Source organism: Pipistrellus hanaki (genome assembly GCF_964339955.1).
Source record: "Pipistrellus hanaki genome assembly, chromosome: 7".
Classification (NCBI taxonomy): Eukaryota; Metazoa; Chordata; class Mammalia; order Chiroptera; family Vespertilionidae; genus Pipistrellus; species Pipistrellus hanaki.
This window is the reverse complement of record NC_140509.1, coordinates 71,852,331-71,877,653: the sequence shown is the minus strand read 5'-3', so window position 1 is coordinate 71,877,653 and position 25,323 is coordinate 71,852,331. Positions and strand designations below refer to the sequence as shown.

General features: G+C 36.7%; 2 protein-coding genes and 1 pseudogene across 4 annotated transcripts in view; 1 reads left to right on the top strand and 2 right to left on the bottom strand.

Moving 5' to 3' along the window:
• LAMA2 (laminin subunit alpha 2) overlaps nucleotides 1-25,323 on the top strand; it is a 447,053-nt gene that overhangs the window by 1,970 nt on the left and 419,760 nt on the right. The gene's annotated exons all lie outside the window — the stretch shown is intronic.
• On the bottom strand, nucleotides 15,361-17,762 carry LOC311625711 (large ribosomal subunit protein P1-like; annotated as a pseudogene). The gene is made up of 2 exons: nucleotides 17,742-17,762; nucleotides 15,361-15,663 (listed from the first exon to the last, which is right to left on the bottom strand). The product of its transcript is annotated as a large ribosomal subunit protein P1-like (transcript).
• LOC311625424 (large ribosomal subunit protein uL18-like) lies at nucleotides 24,345-25,280 on the bottom strand (the record flags this gene model as incomplete). The annotated part of the gene is given in 2 exon segments (XM_084889667.1): nucleotides 24,345-25,001; nucleotides 25,005-25,280. Coding segments are annotated over 2 exon segments (897 nt in total). The 5' UTR covers nucleotides 25,245-25,280.

Genomic DNA, 25,323 nt, shown 5'->3' with positions numbered 1-25,323 from the left:
GCTCAAAGCATGCAGAGCAGGGACCAAGTGGGTTCATGAGGATTTTCCCTAGCTTGTCCCTATCCCCTTTCTCTCTTATTTTCCACCACCCTCTGACCCCCTCTCACCTCTCCTCTCCCCCTTCCCCATCCCTTTCATTCTTCTTTCCTTTCTTTAATCCTCCCTCCCTCCTTCTCCCCTTCCTCCCTTCATTCCTCTTTACCCCTCCCTCCCTCCCTCCTTCTTCTCTCTCTCTCTCTCTCTCTTTCTCTCTCTCTCTCTCTCTCTCTCTCTCTCTCTCTCTCTCTCTCTCTCCATCATCGGACAAAATTAACTGACTTCTATGGTCTAGGTACAGGTTGAGGTGGATACAGAGGGAGCGTTTATAATGCCATTCTGTTCAGAGAAAACTTGGACACTATATACCTAAGAGATTCTATGCAAAATAACTACAGCACTGAGAGTACTAAGAGACTGTTATATTCTTCATTCTAGAATATGTTGTGTATTTCATAGCTCATATATAGTATTTATAGGATTCATTCAAGGATAAAATGCTTAAAATCTGCTAATATTAAAATATGTAAAATTTGTTTCATAATATCATAAATTTGTATAATGCTTCATGATGTAAAAATGCCTTACATACATGAGCTTATTTAACCTTCAGCTGTAGTTATTCCCACTGAACAAACCTGAGTCTTGGAGGAGCTGTGACTTAAGTGGATGCAATTGACAATAACCTAATTTTTAACAACTGAAATAATTTAGTTTTGTTTATGCTATGCTAACATTCTCTTTTTATGGTACCAAGATTTCTTTCCATTTATTTTTTGAGGCCTGTATTCTTTCCAATGTTATAGGCTAAATCAAGTTCCCAGTAAAAGTCATTGGCTGTGAGTTCAATACAAGTATTTTCTTGGTTATCTGACCTTTCTGGCCAAGTATTAATTATTTAGAATGAGTTCCTGTTTCCTCTTTTAGTACAGTGCCAATTTATTAAGAATGTTAACATAAAGTAATAATTTTTAAATGTTGCATTGAGTTAGAACCTTAACCAGATATTTTATTTGTTTTTTAAATCTTGTGTAGTTTCTATAGTATGCAGAATTGAAGTATGAATAATGCTGATTCAGAAAGAATGATATTCCAAAAAAACCCTTTAACTAGTTTTAAGATTGACAAAATAGGAGAATGATAGTCAAAGTGGTTTTGGAATTCAGTAAGGCCATACATATAATCATTCCCTGACATGCTTGTGAATAGTATGTGGAAATGGAATGTGGTGGTAGGTAAATCACAACTGATTACAAGTAGCTACCAAAGAATATTGCAGAGTGGATCAACGTTAATCTGGGAAGATGTCTCTAGAAGTGTGAGAGAGGTTTCCTTATGTTCATTTGATTCGGTAATGGCTTGATAGAAAGCATAAAATCCAAGATTATCAGAACTGCAGGTGGTCTGAAATTGATTTGGGTAGCTAAGCTGGTTTAAAAACAGATTCAGGAACTTCAAAGGACTCTGTAGCATAGACCATGAACAGGACATACTGAAGTTGCTTAATATTATTTGTATCTAGATGTTAAATAATATACCCTATTCTGGAAATTCGTTGTTTCCTTTATATAAATATATTAGGGGCTCAGTGCACAAATTCATGCACCTTAAAAGGAACTGTGGGCTATGAGGCTGTGGTGGACACAGAGGCAGTTCTCAGCCTATCCTCCATGCCCCCACTGGCAGCCCTGCTCCTGCCACTACCGCTCCCATGTGCTGATGGCACAGAGTGATTGGGGCCTACACCATCAGCAGTACAAACGGAGGTTGCTACCCTGGTCACCACTCAGGAGCAGGGGGAGGTGGAGAACCCCTCAGGGCTGATTGGGCTAATGTCAGACACCAGCAGTGGGTGCAAGTGAAGGCTTTGGTGCTGGCAGTGGGTACAAGCACAAAGCGGGATCGCAGTGAGCAGGAGCAAAAAATTTTCAGTAACTACCAGAGGCTTGCCCCAATGACAGTGACCAGGGCCTTGCCTTGGTCTGGCACCCCCGCTCACCTGCTTCAGCATCCCTCCACAGCCAGTGCCTGCCATGTTCCACACATGCCCCCTGGTGGTCAGTGCATGTCATAGCAACCAGTTGTTCCATTGTCTGATTAGTCCACTGTTTGGCCTATTTGCATATTAGGGTTTTATATATATATATAGATAGGAATGACACAAAAACAGGAATAGGAAAGACAAATCTGAATTGCAGTAAGTTCAAAATGAATAGATAGTGTGACTTGGGGAAATCTGAACTGGCTTACTTTTATTAAAACTCATAGAAGCAGAAGGGTCTGGTTGTTAAAACACAAGTGCTTCGTTGACAAAGGGATGTAAATTCTGAGGAGGTGGAGTACACTTAGCGATCTGAAAATATTGTTAGAGGAGGGCTATTCCAAGAAGAGTCTGTAAGTTTAGAGAAAGACCTAGGAAATCATAACAGATATTCTCAGGGTTTTGTGAAGATTGTTGTATGGAAAAGAGACTAAATGCCTTTCCTAAAGCCTGAACTTAGGTAGAAGTATTTGGCTATGAGGAATGTCCAAAAAAATGGAGAAAACGTGCTCCCTCTCTCCATCCTGAGCCGTTCAGAAATAGCTGCGTTGAGTTGGAGCACCTGGCTTATGGAAGTGTCCATACAGTGAGTAGAGATACAGTGGTGATTTGGTCTGAAATGCCTCCACAGAGAAGTTAGAACTCATCAAGTCTCCAGTCTTTTTCCAAGTCCAATATTCTAGGATAGCATTCTAATATTTTTTGGAGTTCAAACTTGCATTTAAACTTTTGAATTCTTAAAAATGTCAAGAAAATATTAAATGTATGTAAGTGTGTTTTTAGATGCCTTTTGGGATTTAAAATAAAGACATATTTGAGACAATCTTCACATAATTTTGGCACACATGTTTAAAATGTAATGTGGAATTTCCACTTCGCCATCAATTGCAGTTCTAAAACATCCTGTGCTATAAAATGTGAAAACACTTTATAAATTACCTGAGAACATTTCAGGGGATTTACTATGGCTGTAAACCTGAAATGAATTTTTGGGGGTGTCTTCTTTTGCTTCATGTGTAACTTGTTGGTTTGTTCACTACACACTGATCTAATAGTTTAGTAAAAATTATTCATAACATATAAATGTATGGCTGAGAATAAAAATTTCAACATTGATTAAAATGTTATAGGTGTAGTAGAACTTTTTAAGTGACATATTTTATATATAATATTTATTCTTACACATCATTGTATACAAATTGCTGCTATATCTCATTTCTAGAACTTTTCTATGCTAGGATTTCATGCAAAGTAATGAACTCAAAAGTTGTTAGGGATTATGTACATGTTCTACCAATTATTCTATAATTCACTTCAGTTGCTGAAGCTCCTAAAATATGGAATAATTGTCACCTACACTAATAACTACAATGTTTACCTCCTTTATATGTAATTATCTAAAAACTCAAATAGGTATCCCAGGAGTTATTCCTAGGTATCCACACTAATAAAAGAAAAATGTGAAAATTGACCATGCCTCCACGATGCCCATCATCCAATCAGGAGTGAGTATGCAAATTAACCCAATAAAGATGGCGAGTTAATTTGCATATGCAGGTGCCGAGCTGCCAGCAGGGTGGGATGCCTGCTATGAAGGGGAGGATTGGGGTTGGAGGGAGCTGGCGCTCAGGCTGGAGTGGAGAAGACTGAAGGCTCCAACCAGAGCGAAGACAAGGCAGTGACCAGAGTGAAGGCTTGGGTCCCGTGTGCCAAAGGAAAACCTGTGCCGGCAGCCAGGGGAAGGAAAGCCTATTGCACAAATCTTCATGCAATGGGCCTCTAGTTGTGCTATAAGAGGGCATGAGTCTATATTTTATAGGAAGGATTTAGTTAAATAGGAAGAATTTCTGAAGTAATAGGATTTGTAATTCTTATAACTTTCAATTATATTGCAAAGGTATGATTCAAAAAAGTTTACTTTTTGCTAGATTTTACTTTATAGTGTTTCCTCAGTCTCTATTTATATAAAGCAGATATTGTCAGTTTTTTATTCATACATTTATTAAATACTGATTATTCATTGACAATGACTAATGTGCTAGACATTTCTACTTGGACCTCAAAGACTAAATCATTGTGCTTTATTTCAATTCAAATAGCTTTGGCAATGAACCATAAGAAAAAAATTCACTTGAACTTTATATAATATCTCACATCTCCTTTCATAATCTGCTTTACAGTTATGGGGCCACAATTTAGACCACAATGGAAGAGGAGGAATTGGGACCCAGTGGGCACCAGAATAGGGAAAATTAACTTTAACCCAGCCTATACATACATGGCATGATCAATGGGATGACTAGCTGTCTAAATTACAAGGTCCAAAGGATGTATGGACTGTAAGGTTATTTCTAGTCAACATAACTCTCCAGTAGGATTGTTCTATGTGGGCACAGCATGGCTGGAAGAGTTTCCAAGCAGGGTAATAATAATAATAATAATAGTAATAGTAATTATTATTATTATTATTATAAAGAATGGCAACCCCAGGTCATCTGTCTGGTTTGCAATAAGTCCTTATTTAGCAACTGGTGTCTGTGGAAAAAAAAAATGAGAAAGAAAGTGTTGTCAATGGCCAAATTATTTAGCTTGTAAAACAAGATTGAGGTTTAGGATTTGTTTTACAATCACAACTTTAAACTGGGAAGTTAAGCAGGAACTTAGGTAAAAACCCTGTTGTAGCGAATGAGAAGATAATGGAGAGGTTAGAGAAAGGCAGAACTCAATTGGTTCTCAAGACTAATTCCAGGCTCAGTATATACTAGGCAGACAGAAAGGATGCTAATTCTGGGCTGAACCAATTAGTAAGACTCAGTTCAAAGGTCAGAATTCATGCAGGAAATTGGTGGGGTTGGGCCTATGTGTATTGAAATGTGGTTAATGAATGAATGTGTTCAATGAGTAAAACAGAACAAAGAAGACCCTGCTCTTGTGGAGTTTACATTCTAGTTAAGGAGACATAAAATATGATGGATCTATAATGAATCAGTAATGTAACGAATACCTATGTTCCATATAAAATGTACTTATATGGAATATAGACCATGAGATTCCTGGATAATCAAGAATAGCAGGAATGAAGAGTCAGGAGTTCTCAGAGTGGAGGGAGGTTGGCTGCTATTTTCAATGGAGTGATAAAAGTTGACCTCATTGAGCAGGTCACGTTTGAGCAAACACTTGAAGGTGATGGCGGAGTGATTCACACAGATAGCAGGTGGAAGATAAGTACTCTCACATGGAGAACAGGCTTACACAGGTCTAAGGCTGACACATAGTGAGAAGGTCAGAGAAATAAAGGAGAACGGGAAGAGCTGGGTCATTGTAAAGATTTTTCCTTTCAGTATGAGGGAGATGGGTGGTATTGGAGAGTGTTGAGCAGAGTTAATGAATGAATAAAATACTACTTAATATTTATTTTTTTTCAAGCAGACTCTAATCCATTGGACTATACCAATAGATCAAATGTAGGGTTATTTTAGATTTATCTCCTGGCCCAAACCTCTCATTCATAGACCATATTTCAGTAATTGCATTCCAGAATATTCTACCTCAACTGTCTTATCATTGGAAAGCTCAGTTGCATCTTTGTAAAACCTTTCTTTTCTTTCTTTCTTTTTTTAAAATTTAATTTTGGTATCTCAATTATATTCCACAAATAAAAGATCACCAATACCTGAAAACAACTCAGGGCACTGCTACATATCCTTTTATATTTCCTCATTGTTCTTAGGAAAATGACATAGGTTTCTTTGAGAAATTTAAATAAATGTGCATATTAAAAAAATAAACTATTCATAATTCCATATGAATATGTGTGTTTGTTGCTATTCTCTTTCTTATTGTTCATTTCATTATCAAAGCTAAAGTTTAAATACTGTGTTGAAAATGACACAATGATGTGTTAATCTGATTACTTCTTTTATGAAATAAACTTTGAAAGGTTGCCTATTTTTTAAAAATATATTTTATTGATTTTTTACAGAGAGGAAAGGAGAGGGTTAGAGAGTTAGAAACATTGATGAGAAAGAATAATCATCGATCAGCTGCCTCCCCCTACACCCCCCCACTGGGGATGTGCCCGCAACCCAGGTACATGCCCTTGACTGGAATCAAACCCGGGACCTTTCAGTCCACCAGCTGACCCTCTATCCACTGAGCCAAACTGGTGTCAGCAAAAGGTTACCTATTTTTACAATCAGAACTTAATCTGTGCTCTGTTTCAATTTTTATAACCTTTGGAGTAAGGTAATGCAATTTTGGCCTGACTAAATTCTATTATTTAAAAACTAATTTTAGGCCAAAGCCGGCTTGGCTCAGTGGTAGAGCATCAGTCTGCAGACTGAAAGGTCCCAGGTTTGATTCCGGTCAAGGGCATGTACATTGGTTGCGGGCACATCCCCCGTGGGGGGTGTGCAGGAGGCAGCTGGTTGATGTTTCTCTCTCATCGATGTTTCTAGCTCTCTCTCTCTCTCCCTTCCTCTTTGTAAAAAATCAATAAAAATATATTTTTAAAAAAATAAATAAATAAAAACTAATTTTAGGTGAAGAAGATTGCAGAGTCTCTCTCTCTCTCTCTCTCTCTCTCTCTCTCTCTCTCTCTCTCTCTCTCTGTTTCTCTCTCCTGGCATATAGAGTGTGCACACTAAATAGTGAATGATAGAATGACAGAGCTAACTTTTAGAAAAATGCATATACTTTTAAATGTTGAAAAGTATGGACAAAGTTAAGAGCATGATGCTATCCAACTCAGGCAGTTAAAATCTCTACTCACCTACCAAAAAAAGAAAGCCAAAGATAGAATTAGCCAGGACATGAAGAAAAGGTATAAGATCTTAGAATGCTAAAACATGATGTTCCCACTGAATGTTTCAGTATAAGTGATGTTTCCAGGAGACCACCAGCTGTCGTAGAAATAAATATATCATACTGTGTTTCCCCGAAAATAAGACATCCTCCGAAAATAAGACCTACTTACAGGTTTCCTTCTGAGTGAAATATAAGGCATCCCCTGAAAATAAGGCCCCCCTAGGCTAAACATGAGAGATTTGGTCCACTGATTCTGAAAGAAATGGAGTCACAAGAAATTCACCAGGAAATTCAGGAATTGGATTGTTATGATGATGTTCCAGAAGATGATGACATGATTGTCATTGAATAAATGAGTAAATTCTTGATACTGTAGGATTCACAGTTTGTCTGGTTTGTGTTGACAACTACCGTACTACCGTACCATATACAGGTAATAAATTTCCTTTATTTTCATTTAACAATAAATGTGTACCGTATTCTTCTTCATGGAAAAATAAGACATCTCCTGAAAATAAGACCTAGTGCATCTTTGGGAGCAAACATTAATATAAGACACTGTCTTATTTTTGGGGAAACAAGGTAGAAGCTAATATTCAAGACTCCCCACCAGTTTTCTTCCTCCTGCCTCCATACATTTCAGGCTTATAATGTGAAAAGGATTCCCACATTATTAACTAATACAACTTTCAGATAGAGCAGAGTCTATAAACTAAATATGTAAATTTAAATTATTATAAACATAGTTATCTTGATTTCCATGGAGAGAGAAAATCAAGTCCTATCTGATTGTCTCAATTACAGCCTCTTTTTTTTCACCATGCTGCTATCATATGTTTTACATTTGTGTAACATCTGGCATTCTAGGAAGTTTTATTGCCTTTACCACCATTTCCATTCCTCTATGCAAAGTTTTTTTTTTCTTTTTCTTTTCATGAAGCACTACAGGATACTCCTGCTGTTGGAGTAATGGGTATCCCCTGAGTGGCTTAGCCTGATAAAAATAGGAAGTGATAAAATAGAATCCCGGGTTGTCTAAACCCAGACATGCATTCTAGTTTTACATAAATTATCTCTAATATGGAAAGTAGCAATTTTTATTTAGAAAAGGAGAGAGCTAATATAAAAATAACAGTATTATAACAATATGTAGGGATGGTAGGGTTATAGCTGAAATTTGAACTGTAGGTTATGTAACATGGTTTTTTATTTAGTAAAAAAAAAAAATAATAATAATAATAAACGATGTTTCTCATGTTTTCCAGAGGAAAACATCCATTTATTTTTTAGTGTGTTTCAGTAATTCTTGCTTCTTTCTCCACTTAATTGAAGTGTATAATTAATTTTCTATTCTACTCATAATTAAGACTAGACACAACTTAGAATTTGCATGTGTGTTGTTTTATATTAATAGCACAGCTATTTTCTTTTTTCCTTTTTTTTCTTTTTAAATATATTTTATTGATTTTTTTACAGAGAGGAGGAGAGAGGGATAGAGAGTCAGAAACATCGATGAGAGAGAATCATCGATTAGCTGCCTCTTGCACACCCCCTACTGGGGATGTGCCCGCAACCACGGTACATGCCCTTGACCAGAATCGAACCTGGGACCCTTAGGTCCGCAGGCCGACGCTCTATTTATTGAGCCAAACCGGTTTCGGCTAGCACATCTATTTTCAATCTTTTAGATTTTATATGCTTTTATCTATTAGGGACTAAAAATTTAATTTATTATAATGCAGTAATTCAAATATTGCTGTTAAAATCTAATGTTATTTTGAATACTCCGTTTAAAGAATCTGGGAGACTTACAATGAAATCCTCATTTCACCAAGATTTCTTTCTAATAAGACATTCACCATTACTGGAATTATATTTTGTGCATTACATTCCATTGACGTAATTTCAAACTTCCATTATACTTCACTATAAATGGAATTTCATTTTATCCAACTCCATTCAAAGTGGTTTACAGTACTGTTGACATTTACAGATCTTAGTGTCTTGGCATACTCTGCATTATAATGCATTATGTGTGCCTTTATTTCTATTCTAGAGAAAGCACTATTGATTTACATAGTTGTGCAGAAGAGTTTTGTTAAACTCCATTGCTTGATTTCATGGTGGCTTTCCCCCCCTCTCTGATATCATTTGAAAATATGTCTCAGTGCATTTTGTCCAATAGTTATTGGATGAAAATGAGAGAAAACTTATGGATTATAAATATGTTTTTGTGAGTTTTCTCTAACTCTTTATAAAGCCTATGTGGATCTTAAGCGATAATTGTAGCTTTCTCTTACAACTGTCATTTATTCTGTTTTTATTGTGAAGCTCTTGTAGAAAATTACTTTAAATAGTACTTAGGACACCTTTCTCTTTTAAATAGTGAAATTAACGGGACTACATCAAACTGAAAAACTTCGGCACAACAAAAGAAACCATCAACAAAATGAAAGGGGAACCCACTATCAAGGAGAACATATTTGGCAATGATACATCTGATAAGGGGTTAATTTCCAAAATATATAAAGAACTTAAACAACTCAACACCAGGAAGTAAAACAATCCAATTCAAACATGGGCAAAGGATCTGAATAGACACTTCTCCAGAGAGGACATGCAGATAGATAGCCTATGACATGAAAAAACGCTCCATGTCATTCATCATCGATATAAATTAAAATCACAATGAGATATCACCTCATACCTTCCAGAAAGCCTATTGTCAATAAGTTAACAAACAAGTGCTGGCAAGGATGTGGAGAAAAGGGATCCCTGGTGCATTGTTGGTGGGAATGCAGATTGGTGCAGCCACTGTGAAAAACAGGGTGGAGCTTCCTCAAAATATTTAAAATGAAACTGCCTTTTTGACTCAGCAACCCCACTTCTGGAAATATATCCTAAGAATCCTGAAACACCAATTAGAAAGAATGTATCCACCCATATGTTCATAGCAGCATTATTTACAATAGCCAAAATCTTGGGAGACAGCCCAAGTGCCCATCAGTAGATGACTGGATAAAATAGATCGGTACATTTATATAGTGGAATACTACATGGCCATAAAAAAGAAGGTGCTCTTACCTTTTGGAACAGCCTGGATGGACCTAGTGATTATTATGCTAAGTGAAACAAGCCAGTCAGAGAAAGACATATACCGTATGATGTCACTTACATGAGGAATCTAATGTACAAAATAAACTGACAAACAGAATAGAAAAAGAGGCCTGGCTACATGGAATAGACTGACAACTGTTAGAGGGAAGGCATGTCGGGGACTGAATGAAAGAAGGTGAAAAGATTAACAAAAGAATATGTATGCATAAAGCCCATATACACAGAACAACTGTGTGGTGGTGGCCAGAGGGATGGGGGCTTGGGGACATCTGTAATAGTGCCAACAATAAATATAAAGTCAAAAAAAGAAAAAAGAAAGAAATGCCCTTTGCAGCAGTTTTAATAAGCATTTTTAATTCAACAATAAAGTTATGTGGAGCCTAATTTTTTGTTTGTTTCTCTATAAGAGTACTGGAGGCTAGATTTCCTGCTAAGTTCCTTAGCATTATTGCCAGGTCAGAACCCAGGCATATTAACATGAAACATGTTGTTCAGCATCTGGAAGGCAGAATACAATGAGCATTGTTAATTTAGTTGAAGAAAAAGACAGCTGTGTAAGATTAGCTTTCTTGTGTGTGTGTGTGTGTGTGTGTGTGTGTGTGTGTGTGTGTGGGAGTGAACAGAATAATGTCTCTTTCCAAAGATGTGTGTGTTTTTCTTTTGCTTATATGCAAATTTTAATTAATGAAGGAATTCATCAGCTAAATGAAACAATAAATTGTTTTATTGTTTAGATGGAAATTGGTTGACAAGTTGTCTTCTGAGAATGATATAAAGTTCTAGAAACTAGATAACTTCCAAAATCTCTCTAGCCTAGGGATTTTCAACCTGCGTGCTGTGACTCACTGGTGTGGCACAGAATTTCCAAAGCGTGCAATATCTAACTATTTAATTTAATCAGGGGCATGACCTCTTTTCCCTTAGATTTTCAAGAAAAAAAAAAAAAAGACAACAGCCAACACAACAATAGCAGTCTGGTGTGAACAAATCAAAATTCAACCCTGTTATTGTCAGATTGGCAAAATATAGCATATAATTTTTTGTTGTGTCACAAAATTTTAGCAATCTATTTGTGTGTGCCATGAGGCGAAAGAAGTTTGAAAATCACTGTTCTAGACTATGCACTATATTCTGGGTCATAGTTTCCTGTAGAACAACTCTTATTTCCAAAATCAACCTTTATGGTAACCATTATTTCGAGCCCTGGCTGAACTGATGTCTTGCAACTAAACTGCCATGGTTCTTCAATATGTATTTCTATCATTCTCTAGGTTACCCACGTTTATGTAGATGTGTGTAATAAGATTCCTTTGGAAAATAGAGTATGTACATTGAATTTAAACCTCTTATTTTTATTTAGCAATTATTTAGCTTTAACTGATTTTGTGTTCTTTTACAAAAGGGGTACCAAGTCTATGTGAGACATTTATTCATTTTGTTTCTACTTTTCCTGAGACCTCTGAGGACCGATACTATCATGGCTGCCATTCTATAGCTGAGGAAGTGAAGCTCCTCCTGGACTGTAAGATATTTACAGCATCCCATAAAGGCAACATTTCTTTTTTTAAACAATTTTTTGAATGATAACTTCCATACAATAAAATGAACATATAAGTATACATCTAGATGACATTTAACAAACATATGTACCCCTGTAAGTTCCACCACAATCAAGTAAAAAACAAACAAACATTTCCACTTGCCCGGAAAGTCCCCCACCCCCCTTGTTCTTTGCAGTCTCTTTTCACGCCCCACCCCTGATCTGATTAGTTTCATCTGTTCTAGAATTTCCTTTATACGAGTCACCAACTATGTGCTTTTGAATTTCTGCCCTTTTATGCTCAGCCTAATGTTTTTAGAAACCATCCTTGTTTTTGTGTTTATCTATGTTTTGCTCCTTTTAATTGTCAGGAGTTTCCAACCCATGACTGTATCTCAGTTTTTAATTTAACACCTGTTGATGACATTCAGGCAGTACCCAGTTTTTAAGCTATTATGAATAAATTTGCCATATTGCCATATAAAAGTCATGTACAAGTCTTTCTATGGAATGTTTTCATTTCTCATATTTACCCAGGTGTAGAATTCTTGGATTGTATGGAAAATACTCTCCATGTAATAGTATAAAAAATGGGGAAAATTGTTTTCCAAAGTGGTTGTTTCATTTTATTTGCCCAAAACAAAGGTATCATATGATCTTAATCTAGTGATTTCTTCTAGCAACATAATTTTTTGACGAGCTAACTTTTGGGATAAACAGTGATGATATAATTGGTCATTTTTTCTCTCTAATCCTTCTTTTTTCTGTGTCTCTCTTTTAGAGAAGTAGAAGATTAATAATAAAAGCTTGTTTTATATGGGATGATTTTTAAAATATATTTTTTTAATGATTTCAGAGAGGAAGAGAGAAGGAGACAGAGAGATAGAAATATCAATGATGAGAGAGAATCATTGATAGGCTAAGAAGCTTTCTGGCCAATTTTCTATTAAAATTTTACATATGCAAACAAAACAGAAGAAATAGACTGTTCAACTTTTAGAGCAGATTTTTAGTCACTTTTTAGAGAATTGTTCTGTTGTAGAACTAACATCATTTCTTAATAAAGCAACCGTAATAATAATGGGGAAAGAAAAGTCTCAATTTATTCATCAAACAAGAATGTGTTGAATACATACTATGAGTAAGAGTTTTCTATACTGTATTTACAAAAATGAACAAGACATTTTTTTTGTCTGAGCAAGAATTGAATAAATGTAGACTAAAGTAATGCATATATACAATGAAATCAATATAGGCAGTCTGTATGTGGAAAGAGAGTTTTACTCTGTACAGGCTTCTTGTTATAACTTTTCATATTGGAGAAACATCTACATAAACTTAAGTCATTTCTGTACTTTAGTTGTTTGGCAACACTAACAATTTTGTTTTACTTATTATTAACTAGATGTATTTAATGCAAAATTTTAAAATTTCTTTTAAAATTGTATACTTGTGGCTTGTTGCAACATAGTAACTAAAGCTACTTTGCTTCTATATCTGGAATCTGATTTGCAGGCATTGTCTACAGGATATTTTATAACTACAGTAATAAAGCAATCAGAGTTAAGCTCTCATAGCAGATTAGATGTGCTTATTAGCAATAAAATATAGTCAAAATATGCCAGGCATACACATATTTTTAGGTAATGGAATTGCTTCAGCACATAGTCAATCCAAATGAAATGAGTTTTTAATTGAGGGTTATGTGCAAGAAAAGAGAAAATTTATCTGTTATGTACACTATAGATGCTTTTAATATCATAGTTGTCTTAAGAGATCTCCTGATAGTGAGTGTAAGTACCATTAAATGCAGCTGTTCTCTTCTGCTGTGGGTACAAATATATGGCAAAATTAGACCAACATTAGGAAAATCAGAAGGGGATTGTGGGGAAGTGGAAGAGAAAAACAGTACAAGAGGAAAGCTAACTTCCTCAGCCTTTCTTTTCTCAAGGTTGTTAACCAAGATAGTTTCTAGCCCTAATAGTGACGGAAACATGGGAAGGGATTTTATTTCTATTTTAAAAATAGCTTGATATGGCTCAAGGTTTCCTTTGTTGTTTAGCTGTCACGACTCCCAAAAGCCACATGTTTTAGGATGTTACGTTAATTTGATACTTTAAACCAAGGCTTGTGCTCCGTGGCTTTCTGGTGTACCTAGGGAGACAAATGCTGCTTAAATAGCATTTAGGTACATTTAATTTTGCTCTTTAGAGAATACATGTTTATTACAAAGGGAATGTGGAAAATAGGAAACAAAATGTGAAATGAGAGAAGGAAGGGGAGGGGATGAGAAGGGAGGGGAAACATAGATTGGTTGCCTCCTTAATACACCACAATGGGAGATGGATCCTGCAATCTAGGAATGTGCCTTGACTGGGAATTGAACCCTCAACATTTTAGTGTATGGGATGGTGCTCCAACCAAGGAGCCACCCATCCAGGACAACCTATATTTACCTTTATCAAAAGACTTTATAAACATTCTGCTTAGATGAATGAATAAGACGGAAAAGATGATGGAAAAAACATTTGCTTTCCTTTCAAAAAACCACACACACACACACACACACACACACACACACACACACCACACACACAATTCCTTATGCAAACATACCTACCTACACACTCACATATTTCCCCCCTTTGGATGGCTAATCTATTTTTTAGATTAGTCTGTGGTTGCGTTGTGGGAGTGTAGGGTTAAGAGCTAAGGAAGGAATTCCACCCAGAGCATTTCTGATTTCCTCAGTATTGTGTGGAATGGCATGAGAGATCTCTTCTAATTGTGTAGGATAAATACAGCCCACTGAACTGCTTAACAGCAGTTTACCACAAGCCAGTTATAATGTCAAAGACATCGGAACATTTTCTTCTATATTTGAATAATGATAAACGCCTTCGCACTCTGTGAGAACTACTGAAGTGTGCTTCTCTGCAGGTAAGCTTGGCAGTATCTTACAGAACTCCACTTAGAGCATTTCTTAAACAGTGTGAAATACATTGTCTGACAAGAATTGCATCGCAATTTGGAATGATGTGTATGCAAGTGGATAGCCTGCCAGTTATTTGTAGTTTAAAAAATGGACCTCTGAGGCCACAATAGAAAACCATCTTTATTTGGATATTTGCAGTGAAAACCATAATTGTTCCTTGTGGAAAAGTAAAGTAAATTCAATCATTTGGCCACAGTCCATCAAATATGTATGGTGAGAGACATCTTGCTTACTCTTTATTTCTAAAATAAGATGTATAATGCAATATCTCACCATTATTAAATATAATTTTCATCGAAATTGAAATACTTGATTGCATGTGTATCTAATGCTTAATTAAGTCTTTTTTTGTCTGTTTTATTTATTATCTAATGATTGTGCTATTATTATTTGCTGCTACTTTGTCACCATCCATCACCCTTGGTAATGATAGTTTTTCTTGTCATGGAAAATGGCAGTAATGGGTTCATGGTCCTAGCTGGTCAGCAAAATAGCCGGGTAACCAAAGAGCTATTTGGCTAAATGGGGATATGAAAATGGTGGCCAAACATGTCAAAGTCCTTGGCAAATTTTTGAAAGACTCCAATTCTGTCGATTCATGTTCTCACTCAGTGAGTCTGTAGGCACTCTAGAATAAGTGCTGCAATCAGAGCGAACACTAGGTATAGGTACCGATTTTAGCAATTGAGCAATTGGTATTTGAATCACTGAGTTTCTGATATGTGAATACTCACTAGTTATATGACTCCATTTGAATTGGAGTATGCAATGCTCTTTAATTTTATTTTTTGAGTTACACTTTTTATTGACTGTGTTAAAAGACGTTTAGTCAAAAAGAACAAAGCCCGTGTCATCATCAGATTCCTCTTTCTTTGCTTCTGCTTTCTTCTCAGCTGGCGCAGCAGCGGTGAAGGGGGAAGGACCTCCTGCAGGGGCCACACCAGCTGCTGGGGCAAGAGCACCAGCCTCTGTATTGTAGATGAGGTTCCCAATACTGACACTGGCCAGAGCCTTTGCAAACAGGCCTGGCTAGAAAGGGCCAATACTTACCCCAGCTGCTGTCTTATCCTCTGTCATGGTCACTGCATCTTCATGCAAGATAAGGGCCCAGTAGATGCAGGCAACCTCCTAGACCAAGTCCATGGTGTGGGCGAGTGCTAGGCAAGCACTGCTGCTGCTGGAGCCCTGCTAGTTGTAGGTGAAGTGAGGACCTCACCCCCAAGCAGCCTTAGCTTCTTTGGAAGGACCGAGCACCTTAGGGGCATCTAGGGAAAGGGGTGAGCATGCAATGCTCTTATAATTGTGCTTGGCAATTGAATGCTGAAACCTGAAAAACCTCAACACTCTGGTAATCTTTCCATAAAGAAACTAGCCGTTCAAGTCTATCTTCCCTTGTGAATTATTTTTCTTTTATCCAACAATTGCTTTTAAAGTTAGAGTCTGGATGCATACAACTTTAAGATCCTTCCCAAGAAGGGTGGGGTTTCTCAAAAGTGTGGACATAGAGAAGTCTAGGAGGCATCAACTTGGAGAAGCTGTTGTGTTCTGTCAACAGTGGCTTTGATGTCAGCCCGTGACTTCGAGCTAGAGGTGATCCATAGCCTTTCCACCCAACGTTTTTTTTTTTTTTTTTTTTTTTTTTTATCTGAGCAGTCCTGGAAAGTTGGACACCCATTGGTCTTCAAACTGGATTTTTTCCTCTGTTTTAATAGGATCGACATAGGTAAGTTATGATGCGAATGGTAAGGTAGGATCTGATAAGGTGGAGTTTGGGGGAGGTAGAACCTCTAAAACATTAGTTTTAAGAGAAAGCATTTTGACTATTCCCTTCCCAGAATTATCTTTACATTTATGTTTATTATCCCCCCTTCTTTATTGCAAACCACCTATTCTTGTTTTTTCCTTTCCTCAGTCTCTTTGGTTGCACTTTTTAAATTTATTCTATCTCATGATTTCTACTCTATCTCAGTGCCTTTCCTTGTTTCTCCCCTTCCACAGATAGAATGTGGAATTGAAGCCCTCCCCTTTAAAAAAGCTTGATAATAGAAGCAGTATATGTTAATTACTTTCTCATTACAATTAAAAACTACATGGAAGCAAAATCAAAGTGAAAAATTATATCATTTAACAGCAGATGTTGACTGAGCATCTTGGATAATTGTAATTATATATAGAACAATTTATATTACCTTATTTTTCTTAGCTACTGAAGAGTTTGGTCTATGCTCCCAATTTTAAAAAGCCATTTTTTAAAATTTTACTTACTACTTTATCCCTTTTTCCATGCCACATAGGAGAAATTTTATTTGCTTTATGTATGGACTGTTAACCTCAGTGGAGAAAGAGGTTTCCCTGACCTCCTTTAGAATTTATGTGTTAAAATATTTAGTTATAAAGGTAAGAACTCAGTATTACTTATTCTAAAGGGAATTTTCAACCGACCATAACTTCTTTATTGATTGTATACAATGTTGAGTGTTATTTAATTTTCGTACAGCTATTTTCTTTTACTTTATCTCACTATATCTGTTTTCCTTTATTTTTATCTCAATATTCTTCAATTTTCCCCTTTATTCATTTTTCTCTTAACTTTATTTTTATAGGTGTGGGTCAACTTGGAGTGATAGAAATGTTAGTTTTGTCATTTTCTGCTGAGTGAAGGTTTGCAAGAAGTAAACGTAATTATTTCCCCCAACTTGATATTGTTTGCTAAAAAACAACAACTGGTATTTATTATTATAAAATTTCTAAATTTTCAACTCAATTTAGTAAGGTAGAAATCCTGGACTTGGTGTTAGACATATTGGAAACATACACTCAAAAATCTAAGTAAACTTGCTTGAGTAAATGTACACACATTTGCTGTAGTAATAGTTTCATTTATCTGAAAATTTAATAATTTTTCCAAAATTCTCTAATCATAAAAATCTACATAATGCTGAATTATCTAAAGAAAGGTTGGAATTGATAAAAAGAAATAAAAGAATGTTGGAAGTTAGAATTTACGCATTTATTGTCTTCTACTTTTCTTTAAGCTCTTCTTCTCCAATAAATATTTAGAAAAGCACTCTCAGCCCAGTGTCCAACTAGAAACCTAGCAGTCATCCTAGTCTATGTTTTATTTATTTTCTCTGTTACGCCCAACATTCCCTTTTGTAAGAGGCATAATATTCCAGTGTTATGAATTCTTCCAGGGACCCTCTCACCTCTGCCAATTCTTCTGTCATCAGTGGTCCAGGGGCTGGTCTAGTCTAGGAGTTGGTTATGGTGGATTGTGGAGGAACTAATTCAGTGGCAAGCACATTCCATTTACTTTCAAATACCCCGATGGATTCTTAACTGAATTCTGACCTTCTGGTTTCAGAAATCATAGATTTCAGATCTTTATTTGTTGTTCTCTTCCTCCCCTGCCTCTACTCTCTGATTCCTTACAATAAAAGGATACCCTCCTAGTCTAAGATTCAACCAGTACTGGTCACATGAGAAAAAACATAACACATAAATATTTCAAATTATTAATTTGTCTAGCACACACTAAAGTCTAGTCAATCCTATTTCGTGCAAACCTATTAGTTGAACCTTTTGAAATGGTTTGTAGGTTAAAAATGGTGAGCATCAGCAATTTCATATAGTTCAGCCTAATATTACTTCATCAATTTTCTTACAGATTCACAATTATCACAGTGATTCAGGCCACAATTGTCTCACATGTAAGAGTCATCACAGTCTTAATGGATCTTCCTGCTTTCCACTCCACCTTCTCCCATTTGTTTATTATACTTTAGCTGCTAGAGCAAGCTTATTAAATGCAATAGTATTGAGCCACTCTTCTCTATAAAATTTGTAATGATCTTACTATTTGTGGTTTAAAAGTAATGTGGCTACAGTTACTCTCTTATAGCCAAGGTTTATACCTGCTTCCCCCACCTAATTATTAAAAGTGCACCTTTTTATTCTCATAGGTGGCCTGGCTGGTAGATGAATTTTATTTATAAGGTACTTCCTGACCTGGCCTCTGCATTTCTCTCTGGCCTCATCTCTCACATTTTAAATTGCAATCTGAGCTCTAGCCATTCTGAACTCCGTTGGATTTATGGAACATGTCATGCATTCTCTCAGTTCTGAGCTTGGCCCCATGATGGTGTCACTGCCTGCAACACCCTCTGTTAACCTGAGTAATTTCTGCCAATTTGTCATGATTGCACTATGTACTTCCTGCAAGAAATACTTTCTGATCTCCAGACCAGCTTGGATCTCCCTGTTTCTGTGCTCATGTTTGTTCTGTATATCCCCACTCAAATCCTCTTCCAACTGAACATGTTTGTATAGATGTCCTATGCTTTCTTCTAGACCATCAGTTCTGGTAATACAGGACTTGGTTTACTCACCACCAATGCTTATTAATAAGCATTTACTACCTCATTGGTGTTACTAAAAATACACATATGTATTAAATGAATTTGTGAGACAAAATTAATTTTAGTATGATGTGGCACTTTGACATCTGCTCCTGACTTTTTATACTGCAAGAGGAATGTTAAGAGAGTATAAAGCACTATAATGAGGGAGAAAAAGGGGCCAGAGAAGAACAAATGGGGAAAACATGGAGAGGCTTTGAACTGACAGTTTGGGTGGACACCTACATTCTTTTTCTATCATCTTATTCTGTCCGCACTGCTGCTCCCACTTATCCTACCAGGGGCACTTAGAAAGCCCGAAAACCATTATATTTTGCCTGCAGTGTGCAAACTTATTAGAGTATTTTACATAGTAACATAATTTTCAGTAAGTGCAGAAAGTAATTATCTTTGAATTTGAGCAAGTATTAGACTAAGATAATCTCTCCATTTTAAAGTTGGCAACAGTTATTATATATTAAATAAGAACAAAATAATTTCTGAAATGGTGTCCCAAAGTAAGGGCTATTTCAATCCATTTTATAGCATTTACTTCCAGAAAGTGAAAAATGAAAAGCTGTTTGCAAGCTATTGTGGGTTGAACTGTGTCCTCCAAAAAGATATGTTGAAATCCTAACCTCAGTATCAACGAATGCAATTTTGGAAACTAGTGGCCTGGTGCACAAATTTGTCCACATTAAAAGGAAATTAATTGTAAGAAATATTTTAATATCACTGTTCGCCCTTTCTCTATAATAGAAGTGTCAACCAAATTCATGATCGACAATAACAGATCAAAACACACATGTGCAATTGGCGCCAGCGAGAGGTTTATATGTATTACACATGCATGAGTCAACTTAGCCTTTTATAGATACAGAATAAACTTACTTAATTAGACCTGCTTTCTGATTCCTGCCCAGTGAAGCACCCCAACTTCTCTTTCAGGTAATTGTTAGCAACATAGCGGTAAATATTAACATGAAGCAGACTATTATTGTAGGTCACTCAGGGAGAACAAAGGGTAAAATATTTAACTGCAGTAGTGTTTGACTATATTCTGTGCAGTAAGAAAACCTGAAGTCATTTCCAAGGTCCACCATTTATTACTTTTTTTTTTTCAGTCTTACTTCTTTTCTAAGCTTTCTACATTTCAGTTTTCCGGCTAACAAAAAGAAAATAGGATTTCACCGAATCTCCTATCTACCCACTCCAGGACTTCTGCTAGGATCAAATGAGCTGAGGCACAGGGAAACGCTTCACAGACAACTGGTTAGAGTGTGAAATGTTTGCACCTGGCTATAAAGCAAGTTGTGTTCCTGGGCTGAAGAAACTGCAGGAAGGCTAGTCGTCGCTAGGGAGAGGAAGCTGGGCATTGCTACATGATGTCATTACTGGGCACCCACAGCCACTGCTTCTGGCCTAGGCTGTGGGCTGCATTTTGTACCATGGGGTCTTGGCAGCATCAGCTGCGATTTAGTGAGGTGTAGCTCCTGGGTGGTGATGGGGCCTATGTCCCACTGAGGGAAAGCCAAGTGTTGCTTTGTGGGAGCCAGGTCTGTGGTGCTGTGTCTCTGTAAATGTCCAGTGTGTGTCATGGCAGCTCCTGCATTGAACGTCTGCCCCTGGTGGTCAGTGTGCATCATAGCAACTGGTCAGACAGTCTGACACTTAGCATATTAGCTATATATATATATATATATGGATTCGGTCTTTGCAGATATAATTAAGTTAAAATGAGATAATACTGTGTTGGAGTGGGTCTTAACTCAGAACCATTGGTATCTTTATAAGAAAAGGATAGAGACAGAATCAAGGAGAAGGCAATAAAAAAATGGAGGTAGAAATTGGAGCGATGTCTCTACAAGTGCAGCAATGTCAAACATTGCTGTGTACCACCAGCAGATCTTTCCTCACAGTGCCTAGAAGAAACAACTCTTCTGAGACCCTGATTTTGAACTAGCCTCCAATATATGAAATGATGCAGCAGCTATAAAAAACACACACAGTATGTCAGTTTCTCAAAACATTAAAAGTAGAATTATTATATCATCAGCAATGCTTATTCTGGGAATATACCCCAAAGAATTGAAATCAGAGTCTGGAAGAGGTACTTGTACACTCATGTTCATAGTAGCATTATTCAGAGTAGATAAAAGGTGGAAGCAACCCAAATACCTACATATGGATGAAAGGATAAACAAAATGTGGTATATACAGAAAATGGGATTTTATTTGGCTGTACAAAAGGATAGTCTGACACATGCAACAACATGGATGGATCATTGTGTTAAATGAAATAAGCCAGTCAGGAAAGACGATACTGTGTGATACCTGAAGTTAAATTTGCAGAGATAGAAAATAGAATGGTGGTTGCCCAGGGCAGGGGGAGTTATTGTTCACTGGGTTCAGAGTTTCAGATTTTTAGTTGAAAGAGTTCTGGGGATGGATGGTGGTCATAGTTTAATAGCAATGTGACTGTGTTTCATACTGTTCAAAGTGGTCAAGATGGTACAATTTAAACATAATATCCTCACTTCTACTATTCTACCCAGAGTAAGTCTCTCTTCTTATATGTTTACATAAACACACATTTTCATATGGCAGATCAACAAATGGTTTATTTTTTGATGCGTTTTTCATATAAATACTATCTGACTGTGCATCTTATTCTGCATGTGCAACAATGTTAGTTATGAGAGTTGGAGGCAGAAAACATCCTGGGCTCCAACAGAAGTGGCCTTTCATTCCCTTGTCTGCCTCATTCTTTTTAGTCTTGATTCCTTTGCACTGAGACTTTCCATCAATCCTTCACTAATGAGCCATTCTTGAGGAGTTTGTAATTGTCCAGCAGATCTAGGATTTCTACCGGCCCCTCATCCACTTCCATGTAGCTTCTTCTAAAATTCCCTATTCTCTATCTGGATATGAGTACAGTGTTGGACTTCAAAGGTAAAGTCACAGCTTTCCACACACAGCTCTTCAAAGTGTATTAGCTTTGAGTCTGTTTGGAATGTCTTTAAAAATCCTTTTTTGTGGTGGTGGGAATGTGGGGTGGGGGTGTAAAAATATTAACTCTCCTCTAGGTACCCAATCTTTAGATATGAGAAGTTTACAGTTTTTAGAATCAGCATATATTGTATCCCAAATTTATAATCCCCAGAGGTTGCTCAGATACTTCTGTGATACTTCAATAATATGATTTGTTCTCAATATTTAGGGTGAAACAATGATGAAGAATTGGGAAGAAAAGTTTTGAAACTCAAATGCTTTAATAGGCTTCCAAACTACTGACAGCTTAAATCTTGTTTCAACATAGAAAGATCTAAAATAACAACGTGATATTTTATATCTAAATAGTGTTTTATAGTGGTATTGTGTCTTGATTAGTAATTATTATAGGCCATAGTTAGAATATTTACACTCCTTTTTTAAAAATGGTAATTGTTTCAAGCTTATAATTCTATTGAAACCTATATAATTTTATTGACCAATGCCACCCCAATAAATTCAATAAAAATTTAAAAAGTAAATGAATAAACTGAAGAGGAAAAAATGTTAAACCTCAACAGGACCTGATATTTGTGAAGAGATATGTCCTTATAATGTAAAGTGATGTGGTCCTTTCTGTGCTCACTCCCTCCTTTTGTTCAAATAAAATCTTGTCAAATGCCAAGATTGGGGGTGGGGGGAGTGGTAATTATTTTCTGAGATAATTCACAGAATCTGACCTATTTTCTAAGCCCCTTTCTTTGTCTGAAGCAGATAAGACTACTTTACCAATTAGAACTATTTAGTATCATAATAAATCTCAGAGCTGATAAAGTGGTTTAGTATTCAACAGATGTAATGTTGTAGTATTATTGGTAAGACTGTGAGACATATCCCCGTACACTTAAGCTCCGCTAACAAAGAGGAAATGGAGCATTAAGTGTGTATATGCTGAATCTGATTAAGGCTGACATCCAGTTTGAATACATTCATTCTCTAAGGTGCAGTTTTGGGTATAAGCCATCAACCAAGCACAAAATGGTAAGGTTGAAAGCAGCGGGACTCAAAGACGTGGCGGGTTTTAAGGGACTGAGAACATTCTGTAGCTATTGAAATGAGATTCATAGCTGATAATTTGTCTTTAACTTCTAAAATGACTAAAGCATTCCCTGGTTAACACACCAGTCTCCCTCCTTTTTCCTCACTCCAGCTTTCAAACTCTTCTCTTGGTAAGACACATACAGGGTGGGGCAAAGGTAGGTTTACAGTTGTGGGTACACAAAACATGGGGTTTACCATTAATGTGTTATTATTTAGTAAATATTGTATTTTTTTTATATGAACAACTGTGGCCCTGCTTTTACCCAACCCTGCATTCAATTGTTACCAGTTTTTTTCTCCAACCTACACACACACACACAACATGCACACAAATGATAATGTCATAAAATATCTTCAAACAATACTTAGACTTATTGCATTCAGTGCATTTTTGTATTTCTATTCTATATTCTTAATTTTCAATACTAGTTTTTTGACTTTCTAAGTTGATTTCAGTATCTATTTTCAGACTGTAATACTTTGAAAAATCCTCTCCAGAGGATCTTACTTTTACATATTTAACTGCATTTTGAGAATAATTGAAAGTGTGTTGACTAGAGCCAAGCCTGACAAGATCAATGATTTTCTTGTTTCATTGCTGTTTCCTTATGGTGGTACCCAGTAGCTATTCAATAAATAATGTAGAACGAAAGCATGAATCTATTTATAACATCCTGTTCTTCAAGTGACTTTGAGTTTTATAAGGGTTGTAATTCCTTTGTCATTAGCAGAATATCTGATACACATTACACAACTTAAATATATGAATAAGCAAGGAATTAAATGCATGAATATTTTTGAGGGAGGCAGAAAGAAGATTTCAATATTGAAGAAGTCCACCCAGAGATGAGGAAGCAGGGGAGTATTGTGGTTACACATCCGAAGTGTAGCTTATAATCAAGAGCAGAAAGGAGCAGAAAGGTCAGCAAGAAGGAAAAGATCTAGCGGTTTCAGTCAGAGACTTAAATACCCATTCCTCCATTACCTTATTAACTAACGCCTACTCTTCAGGAGACAATTACCATGAGCATTGTCTTCTAGAAACAAGTGTTTCTCCTGTGCAGACTGAGTGGTCCTTCCTGGTTTTCCCTGAACACTCTGCACACTCTAATCTGTTCTCTTCACCGCAATCAGAGCTGTTTGTCACTCTCTACTTTAGAGTTTATAGTGATCTACCTTTGTTTCTATAATAAAGACCAAAGAAGTCTCCATCATTCTTGTCCAGTGTAAATTTTGCCACTATAGTTCAAGTTATCTTTTGTCTATACTGATTCTTTTCTTTTCTTTCTTTCTTTTTTTTTTTTTTTTTGCTTAATATGGTTATAAGCTCTCAGCAGCCCGCTCCTGAGCTCTGAGGAAGCTTGCTTGCTTCTGAGCTACCTGATCTTTCTTCTGGGTAAGAGACATTTTGGGACGGTTCCACCTCTTCTTTTTAACTTCTTTCTTAGGCTTCTTTTCATAGACTGGATTCTCTCGTATAGCAGTGTGAGCTTTCTTATACATCTCCTCCATCATGTATGGAGTTATGTTGTTCTTTATATATTGAGAGAACTGTTTCTTGTAAGCATCTTCATCTTCTTCCATAAGATAACGCATATAATCTGCAACGTTCTGACCCATGATGTGCTTCCGATGTACTTCCGCATTGAATTTCTTGCTTTCTGAATCGTAACCAGGGAATCGTTTGGTACTGTGAGGGATAGATAGGCCTCCATCCACAGCTCCCTTCAGGGCCCCAAAAACTTTATTTCCAGTAGTAGTTCTGGCAAGCCCTGCATCCATATAGCAGGTGAAGGCACCAGGTTGACCATCGATGCTTTCCACGTTGTATTCATTTCCAGTCACCACCTGGCCTTCATAGATCTTGTCCAAGCCAAACCTATGGAGAAGCCTGCGGGCCAGCAGCAGGCCAGTACAGTATGCTACAGCATAATTTGTCAGGCCAACCTTCACAACATACTTTGGGAGTTCATGAGCCTAAGCTGCACAAACTATCATATCTCCTTCTATACGGGCGTAAGCGATCTGACAGATGATATCTCTGTTGGTTACTCGAACTATTGATATCATACTGTATTTAGGTGTGTTGTACTTATTTTTATCCTGGATTACCAAGCGTTTCTGGGCATAGTAATCAGTTTTACCCTCTCGCCGTCTCCTGAATTTCACTTGGTATCGCTTGAAGTAGGCCTTGTTCTTGACAACTTTCACAAACCCCATCCTGCGGAGGAGAGCCCCACAGCCACGGCTTGCCACAGACCTCTATACTGATTCTTTTTGATTTCTTGAATGTGTTCTC